The 17,978-nt window shown below is 43.4% G+C and overlaps 2 protein-coding genes across 3 annotated transcripts; both read left to right on the plus strand.

Moving 5' to 3' along the window:
- Positions 1 to 2,232: 2,232 nt before the first annotated feature.
- Positions 2,233 to 4,883, plus strand: LOC119323964 (pentatricopeptide repeat-containing protein At5g38730-like). Of its 2 annotated transcripts, none has more exons than XM_037597680.1 (3): positions 2,233 to 3,513; positions 3,737 to 4,368; positions 4,454 to 4,883. In XM_037597680.1, exons 1-2 carry the CDS (start codon positions 2,259 to 2,261, stop codon positions 4,273 to 4,275), a joined length of 1,794 nt encoding a protein of 597 aa, XP_037453577.1. In that variant the 5' UTR covers positions 2,233 to 2,258; the 3' UTR covers positions 4,276 to 4,368; positions 4,454 to 4,883. The 2 variants fall into 2 exon arrangements, with proteins under 2 accessions (XP_037453577.1, XP_037453575.1); XM_037597678.1 differs by having other exon boundaries at positions 2,259 to 3,513; positions 3,737 to 4,351.
- Positions 4,884 to 5,157: 274 nt separating this feature from the next.
- LOC119323965 lies at positions 5,158 to 8,722 on the plus strand. Its single transcript, XM_037597681.1, has 8 exons — positions 5,158 to 5,433; positions 5,575 to 5,662; positions 5,771 to 5,859; positions 6,489 to 6,567; positions 6,652 to 6,711; positions 7,276 to 7,397; positions 7,481 to 7,552; positions 7,929 to 8,722. The coding sequence occupies exons 1-8, from the start codon at positions 5,174 to 5,176 to the stop codon at positions 8,029 to 8,031; spliced, it is 873 nt and encodes a 290-aa protein (XP_037453578.1). The 5' UTR covers positions 5,158 to 5,173; the 3' UTR covers positions 8,032 to 8,722.
- Positions 8,723 to 17,978: the final 9,256 nt, after the last annotated feature.

Raw genomic sequence — 17,978 nt, forward strand, 5'->3', positions numbered from 1 at the left:
TTTCAGAATTAAGGCCTTCATGGAGCTCGGTCTCCAAAATGCCCTGCTCGTTTGTTCACTTCTTTCAGTTCTTAACATTTGTGAACGGAGGGAGTAGCTCCTAAATTCGTCTTCCCTCGTGAACTTCAGAAGTGGGAAAGTGAAGATCTTGCAAACTAAATCTTATGATGATCTTGCTGATCTATTCACAAAGTTTCTACTTGCATCAAGTTTTCAAAGATGTTTCTTGGCATCAATATGAGAAAGCTAAGAGTTTCAAGGTCCAGGGGGAGAGAACCCCTAAATCATAGCTCCCTTTGATGATCTTATTAAAGGTCGTTGGTCCAGAGGACAAACACTAACCCTTTTTTTTTGAAACTTCGGTAACTTTATTAGATCAAAATATTGTTACGTCATCCACTAGCCCTTGTACAATATATGCAATAGACGGGTATCCAACCAACACTCATACATTTGCGACAGGACAAACACTAATCCTGGAGACTAAAGGTTGTACTCTTGTTTTCCTACCGAGATAACAAGTGCAACTTGAGATATGTATGCGGTGCACTCTTTTGTCCATCCTTTTTCCCCATGCAAAATGGATAAAATAATTACAATTATTATAGGAAAGTCTAGAGCTATCCCATGATAGTGGAAAAGTCGGCAGATACAGAACTCACCTCACACAGGTCATACGAAGGAATTTTTAACAAGGCATGTGCATTTCAAAGTAAACATCCGAGGAGGAGTGTTATGCAACATTAATCTATGCTATGCTACTCAATTGATTTCTACAAGTCATGCAAATACTCCCTCCGTAAACTAATATAAGAGCATTTATATCACTATTTTAGTTATCTAAACGCTCTTATATTAGTTTACAGAGGAAGTACTAAGTAATATCATTAGTAACATGTCATGAAGCCTTGGCAACCTATCAAAAGGTTTATTGTGAGCTTATTACTAAACTGCTTCAAGTGGGCTAGGCTATAAAAGGCCATGCGATGGAGAGTTTCTATACAGAATTTGATTTGAGCTCATGAGAGAAGTCATTGTGAGAATATAACAAAGAGCTTACAAGTTTCTTTCTATAAATGTTGGTATTCTTTGTTTTTGCAATGTGTTTATTTACCTATTGAACATTCCGAGTCAGAGATGGAGTTCAACATCGATTTTATGATAATTTGGATATTTCTCAAGAACATCTAAAAATGGAGGCTGCATCTATTAATTAAGATACTAAGCTCCCTAGATTTGAAGTATTCTGATGCATCGAAGACTGTAGGGTTCGCTGGGCCCCATTTGTAAGGGTGTGTGTGGTTGGTTGAGGGTTCATGTTTGTTTTTCTTTTTGTTATTTTCTTTTTTGCTTTCCCTACTCTTTCTATTTTTAATTTTATTTTTCACATTTCAATTCATGAATATTTTTCAAAAATGTGCATTTTTTTAAAATTATCATATTTTTTAAAAATTCATATTTTTTTCATAATTCATGAATATTTTTAAAGTTCATAAATATTTAAAATATAGCACATATCAAATTGTATTTATAATTTGTGAATTTTTAAAATACATGAATTTCTTAAATTACTAAATATTTTTAAAATTCATGTTTTTAATTTTGTAGCATATTTTTAAAAATCCATAAAAATATTTTTATTTAACAAAACTTTTCAGAAAAAGAATGATAGTCAGCTTTTTATGAGATAGCAGTGGAGCGAGCAAAAAAAAGTTATGCAAGCGAGTGGAACAGAGAGCCGAAATAAATGAGCAGTAGCTTAGTGACCGGCCCGTGTGAATGTTACAGTGGCAGTTCCACAATTTCAACATGGATAAGCTCCCAAGGGGCTCATGCCATGACCATTCGCTAACACCAAAAGTGAAATGTGTAAGGACACCGTAAGCACACATCGAACAACTCCACTCTTCTCTTAAACAAATACCTTTTCTAGCAGCACCCAACAGGATACATGAATGGAAAAAAACAAACGTTATCAGAACATAATTAACACCCAAGCCAATGTAGATAAAGCCAAACGGAAAAAAAGATAATCTCATGAGTGAAGAACGGCGTGGCGAAGCGCGCGTCGGCCTTAGCTGTTTGTGAAGTGCTCTAGTATATTTCTTGTTTTTAAGAGAATGAGATTCTTTTTAGGGGTTTTAGAGAATGGGATGGGTATAGAGAATTTTGCTAGTCTCTCTGAAAAGGGCATATGCGGTAGAGTTGAGTTGCCTAAAAATCAAAATCCCCCCTTTTCACTTCCTCGTGGCGGCCCGATGCCGCCGCACGCCGGCGTCGACCTCCCGCGCGCCATCTGCGCCGCCGTCATCAAATGCTCCTTCTCGCCGCACGCCCGCCTTCTCGCCGCGGACCCGTCCCTCCTCGCCGCCGTCCTCGGCCGCCTCTCCCCGCTGCCCTCCGCGGCCCTCGCTTTCTTCCGCGCGCTGCCGCCCCCGCACCCGCTCGACGCCACCCTCGCCCTCGTCCGCCTCCTCGCCGCGCACCCGCGCCACCACCCGGTCGCGCGCTCCCTCCTGCGCGACCTCTCCCTCCGCCACCCGCTCTCCTCCCCGCTCGTCCTCCCCTCGCTCCTCGCCGAGCCCCGCGTCCCGAGCTGGCTCCTCCTCGCGCTCGCCCAGGGCGGCCGCGCCGGCGACGCCGTCCGGGTCTTCGACCACATGCGCGCGGCGGGCCTCGCGCCCGACGCCCACGCCTGCACCGCGCTCCTCACCTCGCTCGCCAGGGCCCGGATGACGGCCACCGCGCGCAGGGTGTTCGACGAAATGGGCCTGGCCGGGGTCGCCATGAACACGCACGTCTACAACGCCATGCTGCACGTGTGCCTCAAGGCCGGCGACGCCGCGCGCGCCGAGGCGCTGATGACGAAGATGGACGCTGCCGGAGTCCCGCTGGACCTCTTCTCCTTTAACACCGCCATCGCGCTGTACGTCAGGAAGGGGATGCAGTACGAGGCGATGTGCGTGCGGGACCGGATGGCGAACGACGGTGTCGAGGCCGACATCGTCACCTGGAACACCGTGATCCACGGGATGTGCAAGGAGGGGAGGATGAAGGAGGCAGCCCAGCTCCATAGGGACATGGTGGCGGCAGGTGTAGAGCCGGACATGGTGACGTATACCACTCTGGTGGATGGGTATTGCCGGGCGGGTGATGTGGGGGAAGCGATGAAACTGCGAGGGGCAATGGAGGGAAGGGGGATGTTACCGGGTGTGGCTATGTACAACGCAATCATTAGGAAGCTCTGTGAGGATGGTAAGATGAAGGAAGTGAACGGGTTGCTTAGCGAAATGGATGAGAGGAAGGTGCAGGCTGACCATGTGACGTGCAACACGCTGATCAACTCATACTCCAAGAAGGGGGACATGCCCTCGGCGTGCAAGGTCAAGAAGAGGATGATGGAGTCAGGGTTGCAGTTGGATCAGTTCACTTACAAGGCTCTCATCCATGGATTCAGCAAGGCCAAGCAGCTAGATGAAGCCAAAGAGGCCTTATTTGAGATGATGGGTGCAGGTACTCCAAATTGATCTTATTTTGCGGTTTCGATAAGTGGTATTAGCCCATTGTAAGGACTAAAGACTGAATAATATGATGTCTAACCAACCACCAACCATTACTTTGAGTAGCGAATGATCCTTATGTTTTGATAGAAAACAGTCGGTGTGCAATAAGCCAAATCACTGGTTACTTGACATATTAGTCTCTACTAATGATGTTTGGTTTTATCTGTATGCAGGATTTTCACCCAATTATAGTGTATTTTCATGGCTCGTCGATGGCTTCTACAAGAAGAACTGCGCAGATGCAGTGCTACTCATTCCTGATGAGCTTTTGAAAAGGGGCCTTCCTCCAGATAAATCAGTATACAGGTCTCTGATCCGAAGGCTCTGCAAGAAGGGGCTGGTTGATCTTGCCCAAAAAGTACTTCACCAAATGCAAGGCAAAGGCCTAGAAGCTGACTGTCTGGTGTATGCCACACTTGCATACGCACAGCTGAGCACAGGAAAGCTGGCTGCTGCTTCCGATACATTGGACGAAATGTCGAAGAGGCAGCTGTCTGTGACGCCACAGATCTACAACTGCCTGTGCACTTCTTATGGGGACGAGAAGGAGACACTGAACATGTTCTGGGTTCATGCCATCGAGAGAGCCCTGATTGGGAAGAGTGTGTACAAACTGATGCACCAAGCAAGGGTGAAATCATCAAATCCTGGAGTTGAGAACGAGGGACATGCTCCTGTTTCAAGGCCGAGCTTACCGGCGTCTGCGAAATGAGACCTCGGCGGACTTATCCGGCAGTTTCATGTATCATTACCATATGCTCCCTTCCTGAACCTTCCATCGTGCAAGGGTACGAAACACACTCTGGTAATTCATGGCATCTCTCTGTTCTTTGTTGGTCCACTGTAATACCGATCTCGTGTATTTACTGCTTATCAAAAATTGTTTTCAGGTGCCCTGTGAATCTGCGTCCCATCTTGTTGGCGCTGTAGGTTGCGAGCTGTGCTCCTCGCATACCCATATCGCGTGCACGAACCTTGTCAACAGAAGCATATTCGATGTATGGCAGCAACAGGACAGTTGAGGTGGTGGAAAACACCTTGTTAGCCGGATAGAAGCAGGACATGTTTGATACTTTGGTTTCACTAGGGATTCACAGCGCAATCTGTTTTTTTTTTGGGCAGTTAAGAGTGTGCTAACTCTTTTTTTTGAAACATCGAAACTTTATTTCTCAAATAATCGCAAGGTCATTTACAAGGTTAAGAGTGTGCTAACTCAATTATGTATCTCTGATATCAAATTCCTTTTAGGGAAAAGGAAGCAATGTGCATGCTTATCTATTTTCTGAGCTCAACAAGGTAGCAACAAATAGGCAAATAAAACCCAGATGCTTAGACCACATTAGGCCTGTTCTGTTCTGGGTGGATCCATTCATTTGCCTTTTTGAGAATATATTTGAAAATTGGCTGTTTTTCTGAGTAGATGGCAAAACTTCTATCCTGTTTTGCTATTCAGTTAGTAAAAATAATAATTAAAAACTGGTTTGTGTGGCTTTGGGCCTGTTTGACAACTGGACCGGGGCCAAGCAGCCCAACCCAAGTGACAGAACTGCAGTATTGGCCCACTGAAATTACTTCTTGAGCTACACGAAGAAGAAGATAAGGTGGTGGCCATGCCGCGCGCTCACCTCGCAGTAACCATGCCGCTGCTAGCCCAAACTGCTAAAACCCTATTCCTTTCCCGCCTCCCGCCTCCGACTTCGCCTCGCCTCCACCTCCACCGCGCCACCGCCACCGCTGCCGGCGGGAGGGGCGACGGTGCGGCGTCGGCGGCGTCCGGCACGTCGGCCAGGGACCGGCGGCTGGCCAGGGTGCGGGAGGAGCGGCGCCGCCGCGAGTACGACCGCGAGCACACCTACCCCGGCTGGGCCAGGTCCGTCGCCCATCTCCCCCCGTCGCCTCCTTCCCGAACCCCTCTGCTTTGCTACTGTCCGTGTGTATGTACTGTGTCTGTTTGGATGAATCCTCTGCTCAGTTAGCTTAGCTCACTGGTGGTTTGCTCTGATGGTTTTAGGGTCCTGGAGAACGCCTGCAGGGATGACGAGGAGATGCGCTCCATCCTCGGCGACAGCATCGGGAACCCGGAGCTCATGAAGCAGAGGGTGCGTTTTTCTGTTAAAACAAATAACCGGGGTTTTGATTCTTGGGGCCTCAAAGTGCAGTGCATCTGCTGTACTGAAATTGTAGAGCTTTGTGTGCTTGCTGTGCAGATACAAGAGAGGGTGCGCGCGAAAGGCAGGGAGGGGTTCAACAGACCCAAGACGGGCTCCGTTGCCGCGTTCAAAGTCAGCTTCCGAGAGTGAGTTGTCGTGTAGACGATGAACACACATGTATTTTTATCTGCTCGGCATGCATGATAGCTTAAAGTGATTCTGGACCAGATGATGTGCTTCAATCAGTAGCGAGATTCATTGCCAAACATCGATTTGCTCTCTCTGTATCCATGATTCTATTCTCATTGATATAACTGAAATTCTCTTTTAGTGAAATAATAATAACACGGCATTTCCATGAACATCCACAATCCAAAACAACTTCTGCTTTCAATGTAGTATTTCCCATATTTCAAACTGAGGCAACGATCTGAATTTGGGTCACTCTAATGCATAAATCAACAATGTAACAGCTAAGTTAGACATCAACATTGCAGAGACGGTTGATTTTTTCTTTTTTTTTAGGGGAGTACACAAAAGGTTGATATGATGATTGTTGTGAAAGCAATAGGAGCTTTTCCAAGTTCAAAGATGTGGAGTCTTATGAACTCTGAATCTCATTTATCTTTGTATCCTTGCAGCTTCAACCCGTTAAATGCTGTGGAGTCTTATGAACTCTGAATCTCATTTATCTTTGTATCCTTGCAGCTTCAACCCGTTAAATGCTGTGGAGTCTTATGAACTCTGAATCTCATTTATCTTTGTATCCTTGCAGCTTCAACCCATTAAATGCTTTCATCTGGTTTGAACTCTTTGGAGAACCAACTGATCGAGATGTTGACCTTCTTGGCGGTGTAAAGTGACATTGTATATTTTTTCTTTGGATTCTCATCGTAGAAAGCCATCACCCTGTCTTGACGGCAGCTGTTTCTTCGCAGGTTATTCAGGCTTGGTATGTCATGGGAAGGCTAGGAGCTTTCAACTCTTCAAATTTGCAGGTTGGACTTGTTTGATATTTGAATCCTACATTGCCACCGTGTTTTTCTTCTCATTTCCAGTTGGATTCCTCCACTCATAAAGCCAAATCAATAACTGAAAGATAATACTGTGCATCAATTCTAAGAGAAACCCTCCGAGTTTTTTGGAAATACGAAATAATTTGCACATTATACTCGGTGTCTTCTAAATTTCGAAAAAAAATGCACACTATTGTGATATGTGAACCACCCCTTTTTGTTTCTCTATGTAATTTGTGAACCATCTTTGGCATGGTTTAACTTGGCACCTAAAAAGTGTTGCAAACTCTACTCACAGTCACACAGGCCAAGATATTAAATTAAAAAAAAAGTTTGACCTCTTATAGTAGCGTTTACCTATGGAGCTATTCTTTATCATCTCACCCGCAAAAAAAAGTCTATTCTTTATCATCTGATTACAACATCTATGTAGCAGACGTTGTAAGTTTATGTATATAAAGCTCGCATGCTTCTTCTGATGTTCTATGATAAGTTAGTTGTTTCCCTCACTATATTAGACTTGTGATTTGTAAAATTTGATCTCAGCTGGCCAACTCAATGCTGGATTTTGACCCTTCGTATGATTCTGAAGAAGCTTCTGCTGTAATGCCTTCATCTTTCCATGATATCAGTGATGTCGAGTTTCAAGACAATTGGGGCAGAGTATGGTAAGGATTGGAAACATTCAGTAAGTTTGAAGCCTTGTAAAGTGGTGTATGCTACTCTGGAAATCATCTTCTATTAATTTCAGGGCGGACCTTGGGACTTCAGATCATCTTGGATTGGATGTACTACTGAACTGTCTTACACAATTAAGCTCAGAGTAAGGCATCTCTCACTGACTTAGTAGAATATACGTAGCTGTTTAGCTCGGAAGAAGTATCATCACAGATCATGGTTTCCAATTAGATTGTGGAGATAAATCGGCATTGGCACCTTAACTCTGCAACCATTTATTAGCGGACCCCCAGATGTGAGGCTAAACTAATTGTAGAACCAAACTACCAGCTTTTTGTTCATGTATGTATGATCATGTCTTCATTTGCTAGCTCTATGATTTCTGGTTTCTAAAACCCTCCTAAGCAACATCATCTCATAGCACATTATATAGATTATGAATTGTGACTGCACAGTTTTCCAAATTTAACCATCATCTTGCACCTAACTCACCCTGTCTGTTGATTTGGCAAACACTGCAGGCATTTGGGCATCAAACAGGTGGTTTTTGGCGGCAGAAAATTGGGCGACTGGGAGGAAGGCATGACGAGCTCGGACTATGGATACAAGCACTTCAAAATATAGGAATCAACAAGTGGTATGTGGCTCGAAGCCTCCAGGGGATCACGCAGCCCTCAATAGTCGAGATAAATTTTGTCTAGGAACGAGTTAGGAGTAGTCCCAACTCCCAGGCCTGGCTAGATTTAAATTGCGCGCTCGTGTATGTATGCATGTAAATAACTTCCAAAGGCTAGTGTCCTTGCTCTAGTGCCAATGGTCAATGGTCAAGAGCATAGAGGCTCTTTGGCTGCTTTCCTTCACCGCCAAGATGCTTTTGAGGACAAGGTGGATGAGAGATTCAACATCTTTGGAGTTGAAGGTTGCCTCTGCTAGTGATGTCAAGACAGTCTAGTAAATGATGGCAAGGCCACTGCTTCCCATTCCTCAAGCAGTTTGCCTCCTGCACACACTGAGTTCCCCCTCAGTGACCGTCGGTAGCCAAGACGCAAGGCCTTCACTTTCTATGGCCGCTGACGTTCCGGAAGCTTAGTCTAGTGGGATGTCAGCTCTTCTTATTTTTGTCAAAGGGGGGAATTTTAGGCTAGAAGGCTTCATGGGTCTTTATGGTTAGAGAGTTTGAGAGGTAGAATCCATGGCTAGATAGCATTTTCATGTGGTTGTACTTCAATTTGACTGTTTTTTCTACTCCCGTGAATGAACCAAGATTTGGGGAATCGAGTTTATGAAACTCGTGTTTTTCCGTCCTCTGTTTACATGTGGCTATCCTATTCATTTGTGTTGCAGAGTTTGGGTATCTTGTCGTGCATGAACAAGCTGAACCAACATGGCAAGTTCAGAAAGAAGCTAGACAATCACACGGTACAAATCAATTAGCACAATCCTGAAACAACACTAGACATGTCCCTGAAACATCTTATCGAAACACAGGCCTTCAGCGGGCAAAACGAGTAAGACATAGCATGCTCTTAAAACAACACTGGGCAGTTCACTCAAACATCTTAACAAAATATAGGTCTTTAGCGATGTAACAACCAGGACTAGGACTATGCTTAGGAATTGATCTGTGCATCATAAGTATCATTTTCATCTCATTATAATATGAAAATATTTCATCTCATTATAATAGGAAAATGAGGATAATTGCAATCCTCACCTTTTTCCTAAAGGGCCAAACCCCTAAATTTTGCCAAATGTTCAAAATACCCTTTCGAAACCCTAAATATTCGTAAAGAGCCTCATATTTAATATGTGGGCCCTCCCCAATTTAAAAGAATGCAAGGATTTATTTTAATTGAATTGTAATTCATAAAATGAATGAATTTTGTCTATTTTAAATTGAGGGATTTCACATGGTGAAATCTTTTAAAAACCTATATCTAACCTTTCAATATTATTGGGAAGCTACTAAATTTATTCTACTAATTTTGGAATCATCCACAACACACTTATAGTTAAACCCTAAACTTAATTCAAATTGGTTTAAACTCTATGGTTATGATAATTGCTCAATGGACTACACCAGTTAATACAAAGGAAGTGAGAGCATTTTTGGGTATCATTGGTTACTATAGAAAATTCATTATGCATTATGGGATTATTATCAAACCTTTAACAAACCCGCTGAAGAAAGATGCAATTTTTTTACATGACTTGCCATCCAAACTCGAGGTCTTATTTGCAAGTGCAAGAATTTGAGATCAGAACTGATCCGAAAAGTTTAGCTCATTTGGAACAATAATGTTTACATCTAGCTTGGCAGCAGGAAGCTCTGACTAAAATAATGGGCCTACAACATAAGATCACTTGCAAGAAAGGAACTACAAATTCATCAGCTAATGCTCTTTCTAGGATGCCATTTTATTCTGAACATATCCTGACATTGTCCAGTACTACCCTAGCTTGGTTACTGGACATTTTTGAATTTCACTCTAATGACCGGAAGGCACAAGATTTTTTACAACAATTCTCTTTGAACCCAAACTCCCAGAAAAAGTTTCTTTTTTTTTTTTGCAAAATGGATCACTCAAATACAAGGGCAGCTTGTGGGTTGGCAATAGTCCTGATTTACATATGTAAATATTCAAGGTTTTTCATGACAGTCCATTGGGAAGGCATTCAGGGTTCCTTGTTACTTATAGGAGGGTTCATTCCTTATTTTGTTGGACATGCATGAAAACTTTGAAAACATTCATCAGGGATATGGTCAAATGTTGCATTACTTGTCAACAGACCAAACTAGAAAGAGTGCCATATCCAGGTCTGCTTTGTCCATTACTTGTTCCTACTCAAGCTTGGGAAATAATTACAATGGATTTTATTAGTGGATTGCCTACCTCTGGTTGTTCCAACTGCATTTTAGTGGTTATGGATGAGTTTACAAAATATGGGCATTTTATTCCCCTGTGACATGAAAGTGCCATTCTCAGCTTGAGCACACATGAGCTCTGGTGAATAGTAAAATCCAAAAAAAAAATTGAAAACAAATTCTGAATTTTTTCTGTCACAAATTTTTTCAATGCTTGCAAAGTTTCATCATGAAAGTCATGGCAAAAAAAAGTTCAGTCAAGATTCCGCATCAAGTTGTATCCATTGAGTGCTCCATGTTCCCTAGTTGAAGCAATTTGTCGCTCCTCCTCATCATGTACTATCTACATTACCTCCTGTCGATGCTCCGTTACAGGTCCAGTCAAGATTCCGCAATGGCGTGTTCGCCAACACGGGGTGCACACAGTTCGTCAAGTGTCTATCAGGTGGAGTGGTATTGATGATGCCACTGCTACCTGGGAGGAACTTGATTCTCTACGCAGGGCCGGTCCTGAGATTCTAGGGGCCCGGGGCGAAACTAAAACATGGGGCCCTCTTAATTTATACATCAAATTATAACATTGAATCAATCAATGGTCATATTGCAAACAAGGAAGAAGTAATATTGATCGTTTTACCAAAATAAATATTTGTCAATGGTCATGGCAAAAACGCAGGCATATGCTATGAGAGTCGTGCCTCCTCTGATTCTCCCTAATAGGCTGCTAATTATATTTCTTCCAAGGATGAACCTGAAGGATCAAAGGGCAACCCCAGCTCATAAATCTGAATAATATCTGCTGCTAAAACATGTACATTCAATCAGTTGTCAATGTCCATATCGCAACAACAAAGAAGTAAAAATTTGATCGTTCTATCCAGATAAAATTTATCAATCATCATGGGGAAACGTAGGGCATATGTTAATACAGTCATACCTTCTTTGATTCTCTCTAGTCTGCTAGTTATATTTCCTTCAGAACGGGAGGGTCAAAGGGCAATTGCCTAGAATCGCATTGCGGTGGCAATGAAAGTGATGCTGATCAGGCCTTGATGCTGATGCGGTTCTCTCTCTGGGTAGAGGGCCTGCAAATCTGCAATGGGGTATCTCCGGCAGGGAGCTGTGGCATGGCCGCTTGGAATAGGTGTTTGATTGGTGACTCCCAGAAAAACGAGGCGGCGGCGCATGCATAAACTGGACATACTGGAGCAAGAATCAAGCGCCTGGCCTTCTAGGGTTTGGTCCATCTTTTCTTTAGGACGCAGGGGTTGATTTTTTTTAGGAAAGGACGCAGGGGGTTTTGATGAGCGATCCATCGATCGCGCCGTGATGCGAGGGCTGATTCCGCCTGCGTACAATGTATTTGGACGATGCCCTTCAGGCGCTGCTTCTGCTTGCGTACTGTTTGGACGAAGCCTTTCCATCGCGATATTATGGGCTGCAAAGCAAGTAGACCTGGGGGCCCCTGGGCTTTGGGGGCCCGGGGCGGCCGCCCCCCCTGCCCCCCTCAGGGCCGGGCCTGTCTCTACGGCAACAATTCCCACCGGCATCGTCTTGGGGTCAAGCCGAGTCTGAAGAAGGGGGGAGTGTGAAGGGCGCCAAGGCAACCGAGGCCTCCTCTACTATGAATGTTGGGCCATCCAGGCCTAGGCCCGCTCGTGAGCATGTTCCGACTAAGAGGCTTGCAGGCCTAAAACGGGTCCAATGACACTGTTTAAATAGCTAACAACTTTCTTTCTTTGAACTTCGACGGGAAGAAATGGGGCGAATCCTATTTGGCGCTGCAGGCGCCCGTTAACGTGTATTCTGCTAACGGGCGCCTGCAGCGCCCCGCACTGGGCCGGCCCATATAGGAGTTTTACTAAACGCAAAAAAGGTGCACAATTGGGGTTTCGAACCCACAACCAATTCCTCGTGACCGTTTCCTGCCAACCACTACACCAAGCCTCGCTTGTTGGTTGAATTTTCTCGTTTTCGCTTCTTGTTTTAATACTGTTTGTTATTTTCTTTTTCTTTTTTCCTTTTACTTTTTTTTCTTACCCCTTTCTGTTTCTTCTTTTTGTTTTACTCAATGCGGGATTTTTTATAATTCGTGAACCTTTTTTATAAATTGATAATTTTTTTTCTAAATTCGGTGAACACTTTTTTCAAATTCGATGAACTCTTTTTCAAATTCAATGAACTCGTTTAAATTTAATGATCTTTTTTCAAACTTGAAGAACTCTTTTCAACTTCCACGCACTTTTTTTGAAAATTTGATGAACTTTTTGCAAAATTGATGATTTTTTTTTCAAATTTGATGAACTCTTTTCAAGTATAATGAACTTTTTCGAAAAGTTGACGAACTTTTTCAAATTTAGTGAACTTTTTTTCAAATTCGGTCAACTATTTTCAAAATTGATGAATTTTTTTAAATTTCATGAACTATTTTTCTGAAATTTGATGAACTTTTTTCTAGATTGATGAACTTTTTTCTAATTTGATGAACTTTTTAAAAAAAATCATGAACTTTTTCCATTTTTGCGATTTTTTGTTCAATTTGTACAGAGCATTTTTGAAAAAAATATTTTTTCAATTCGTGGCCTTTGTGTATGCTTTTTCAAATTTATGTTTTCCTTATTCAATTAATTATTGTGAGTATATAATACTAGTATATGTTTAGTTTTTTTACTGAATGAATGGTCAAATAAGTTCTGTTTCCGTTATTGATAAGCAAACGGAGGTCATCGTAGTGGTTAGCACGCGTGTGCGTTTACCTTCTCATTCAGAGATCGACTCCCAGTTAAAGCTGAACATTTTTCCTCGCGGTTTGCTTTTTTCTGCAGGTTTAGGGTTGTTGGGCCGGCCCATGTGGTGAGGCGCGCGGGCGCCAGCTACCTGTTGTTCGGGCGCTTAAGGCGGAGAGCTCCTCCTCGGCGCCTTCAGCGCCCGCTAGCGAACCCAGCGCCCACTGCGTCGTTTGCATGGGCCTGGCCCAGCAAGGCGCGCTGGGTTGCGCTGGCTCCCGCTCGCTCGCCAGCCGCCCACTCTCGATCGCTGGCTCACGCACGCTCGCTTGTTTTTTCCCCCCCCAAAAATTGCTACATTATGTCAAGATTTTCTTAGAAAAAAACAAACCGGGTTGCTACAGTACATACTCTTGTTCTTAGGAAAATGTTCATCGAATTTGAAAAAAGTTCATTGAAATATGAAAAAAAGTTCATCTAATATGAAAAAAGTTCATTAAATTCAAAAAAAAGTTTATCGAAATTGAAAAATGTTCATCAAATTTGAAAAAAGTTCATTGGATATGAAAAAAAGTTCATCGAATTTGAAAAAAATTCACTGAATTTGAAAAAAGTTCATCAAATTCAAAAAAAAGTTTATCAAATTTTAAAAAAAGTTCATCCAATTTGAAAAAAATTCATTGAATATGAAAAAAAGTTCATCGAATTTGGAAAAAAAGTTCATTGATTTGAAAAAAAGTTCATCGATTTGAAAAAAAGTTCATCGACATGAAAAAAAGTTTATCGAATTTGAAAAAAGTTTATCAAATTTGAATAAAAGTTCATCCATTTGCAGAAAAAAAACATGAAGAAAGAAATTTTATCGAATTGTAAAAAAAGGGAAAAAGGAAATGGAGAAATGAAAGGGGACACAAGAAAGGAAAGAAACGATGTGTGTTGTCGGAGTTCGTTCGGTGGCGCGTTGGTTGTCGCGGCCCCCCTTGATGGAGGAGGTCGCTGGTTCGATTCTCCCTCAAGCGTACTTTTTTGAGGCTATGAAAACATATAGTACGAAAGGTAATGTGGGCAGGCCCTTTAGTAGCGAAGGAAAGAAGCGGGGTGTGCGCAGGAACAACTAAATCGGGCGCTTAAGGCGCCGAATAGGAACCAGCCTTAAGGCGACGAAGAGGAGCTCCCAAGAAATGGGTGATGGCCCTGGCTGTGCTTGTTTTTTTAATCCAATAGATGTCTAGGTGCTTGGGTGGACATACACGACAACAAGCCATTTCTCTCCTTCTTCCTCAACTCTGCCAGGTAGACCCAACAAGATGTGTCATTGACCGGAGTTCAACTATCTTAGCTTCTCGCCTGTTTAGAATAATCCAATCGTATAGCTTTTCCAAAACCTATGAGTTTAGCCCGACTTGTGCAGTTTGGTCTTAGAGCTAGAGGCAACGGCTGTGAAGGAGTTTCATGCAATTGTTTGATGCATCAGAGCATCTAGCCGGGTACCTCAAATCCCCTTCATACCCTCGGATGGACGGCCTGGTCACTCGCATTTTCTATTTGGCGCCTTAAGCGCTTGTTACTGTGCGTTTTCCAAACCGGCACACACTACCCTCTGCGCTTGGGCTGGTCCATTTGTTTTTTGTCTTCTTCTGTTAAAATTGCAAAAAGGTTGCGGCGGGAGCCGGATTCAAACTCGGGACGTTACCCTTCACAGAAGGGTGCACCAACCACTACGCCATTGAGCGGCTTTTACTTACTGACATCGTTTGCTTTGTTTTATTCTTTATCCAGCTCGTGAAGGTCCTGGTTTTGCGAAGCTTCCCAATCCGGTTTTTGTTTTCTTTTTTCTCTTTTTTTGGCAATGTTTTGTTCCCCTTTTTTATTTTTCTATTTTTTTTGCTAAATGTGTGAACTTTTTAAAAAGATTGATGAAACTTTTTTTTTCAAAATGCACAAAAAATTGAAATACTACGAACTTTTTTTCAAACCCAATAATTTTTTTTTGAAAATTAGATGACCTTTTTAAAAATTCAATTTACATTTTTCAAAATGAATGAACTTTTTTTCGAAATCAATGAACATTTTTTGAAAATAAATGATCTTTTTTAAAATTTCATGAACTTTTTTCAAAATATGATGAAATTTTTCTAAATCGACGAACTTTTTTCAAAATTGATGAATTTTTTTCTTCAGATTTGATGAACTATTTCTAAATTCATGAACTTTTTAAAATTTGTATGAACATTTTCAAAATCGTGATTTATTTTCTCAAATTTGTATGAACCTTATTCAAATTCGTGGTTCATTCAATTTTTTGTGAATTCTTTTTTTAATTTACATTTTTCTTTCTGAAATAATTTATACCGATAAAATAGCACTGTTTTCATGTTAGTAGACAACCAAGTGAGCTTGGCCTAGTGGTCGTCGTATCACGCCGTCAACTTAGTCGCTTATAGTGCCCAATTGGAGCTGCCTGATCACTTACCAATAAAAAAACCTACGCAAACGGACGCCTCAAGCCGGCCTCAAATGTCTGGGCTGACTGACACTTCTCATATCTAGCCCAAGTATGGACGGATATGTGGAGGCCCGGACGCGTCTGCCACGTCGACCCCATCTCACGCTGGTCCATCCGACCTCATATATATTCCTCCTCATTCGCTCTCCGGACCAAACCCTAGCCACTTCACTCCACCTTCTCCGGCACGGTGGGCAGTGCATCTAACTCCGATCAGTCCGGATCCTTCGACTGGAGTGTCGTCCCGTGCGGGTTGGAGGAGGGAATGGTCGTCCGCATTGCACTCTACTCCTCCCGGGAGGGCAGCGCTCGACGACAGCGGGATATATCCGACGCGAGTCCATTGCGTCGGTGAATCGGCGCTCAGATCCTCAAGGGGTGGATCATCGCGGTCCTCCCAGGAGCCTTCTAATCTCCCTTCCCCATCACAGGTCCGCCGGAGTATGAGTGCTACTGGGACAGGTGTGCCCGCCGTAGGAAGGAGAGGATGAGGGTGGCCGAGGCCCGCCTCGCTGCCTACATGGCGACGGCGTAGGCGACTGATGCGGCGGCGCAGACTACCCGAGAGGAGGAAGCCATCTGCGCCCGCATTGTAAAGAAGCGGCAGCAGAGGAACACTCGCGCCCTCGCCCAAGAGCATAATCAAGCGGTCCGTGCCATGGCCGGACTGCCCCCCCAAGGAGGAGAAGGAGGACAACGACGGGTCAGACAACTCTGGTGATGAGCAGATCCGACTTGATTCCGATTGCGTTTTCAACCGCTACTTCCGCGAGAAGGACGGCAAGGGCGCCGTGAAGGGCAAGGATAGCTGTTAAACATACGAAATTTTGGTAGTCCGATGGCATGTCCTTATGTAGTAGCTAGACAATTTGTGTAATGCATCGTTCACATAGTTGCATGAGTCTGTATGGATTTGAGGTATGCTAATTGAGGTGTTCGGTTGTGAGAAATAAAATTTGAGGTGTGAGCAGTAGTGTCCGCGGACGCGCGCGGGCGCGTCCGCGGGCGTTTGAGGTGCCGGATTTGTCAAGTCCGGCTATAGATGTTCTCATATATCTTTCTCGACTATTTAGCTAAGTAGCAATATCGGATATGGTTGTAATTTCTCTAGCTTCTTGTGTTCTTTAGATCAGAAGTTTTTCTCTCGAAAATAAGCAATATCAGATAGTTAAAAAAAAACAAATCATAGGAAAAGCACTAAAAGAAAGCATTATTGTTGTTTGATTAGGGTGGTGATTTTCGTTTTTTTTTACATAACTAGAAGGGCTGCCCCATGCAAACCCATTGGTTCCTGGCAGTACTACTATTGCCACACTCCATAGATGCCAAACTCCAAAAGCAAATGAAGCGACCAAGTCCAAGCGTACTTGCATCGTTCACCAGCCCAAACCATATCTACACCGTGCACTGTTACTCGCGCAGTCATGAAGGTGCTCAAGTGCGTCGTAGTACTACTAGTAAAAATCCTGGTCTGCCCATCTGATCACCTCACTGCAGATGCAGGTACAACTTCATTTGACTGGATGGCAGCAGGAGTGCGTTGCCTGTCCAGCACCCCATCGGCCGAGTTACTGCATACCACGTCATGGCAAGGATGGCTCGCTCGGGAATAGATCTCCCTCGGGACTCGTCCAAACCTCCCCGAGATCACAGTGCATTCGTACTCCATAGCAGGCTTTTATTCTTCCTCCCTTGTGCATGTCTGGGCTGTACTGTTTTTCAGTCTTCTCATCAGTCTTCAGCCATGAAGCACTGCCTTCACAGGAATGGAGGAAGGAACAACGGACAGCGACTTCAGTTGGCTCTGTCATCATAATTTTTGCAGGCAGAGAGCCAGAGGCAGAGCTAGGCAGATCTGCAGCTGGGTTCCGAGGTCGATATTCCGGTCAGAGCAAGAATCCAAATCTTGGATCGTTCTGCAGGGTGCCCGCCCTACTTCTCGCACCCATGCCTGCTCCATATCTAAAATGGGAGTACTACTGGAACTACATTCATGTAAGCAATATGGTGGTTAGTTGCATGAACCGTATCTCACCAGGATCTGGAGTGCTATGGGAAATTCTTCTTCACAATTTTTTTGGCAAACTTTCTTACGAATCTCGACATTTTAGAGTCAAGATCCTTACTGGTAAATATATCATTATATATGATTAAAAAAACCACAAAAGTGAGCTGAAGTTAAGTCTTGATTACAGAGAAAAACGTATACTATAGTACTAGCCGGTCAACATGTTGAAGAAGTGTCTGCAGAATCTACAGAACCCCGAAAGGAAACAAATCATCACATTCTTGACGGTTTCCAAAACGTTGAACAAGATACGATCATTGTTTCACATTGAATCTTGGAGAATGAAGTGATGTGCCATGATGATGGACGTTTGAATAGATGAGCTATACATAGATCATCACAGTACTGGTACTACTACTGTTCTACTAGATGGTTGCTCTTGGCAACACATAGAGCAGTGAAGAG

This window comes from Triticum dicoccoides, chromosome 6B (genome assembly GCF_002162155.2).
Source record: "Triticum dicoccoides isolate Atlit2015 ecotype Zavitan chromosome 6B, WEW_v2.0, whole genome shotgun sequence".
NCBI classification, from domain to species: domain Eukaryota; kingdom Viridiplantae; phylum Streptophyta; class Magnoliopsida; order Poales; family Poaceae; genus Triticum; species Triticum dicoccoides.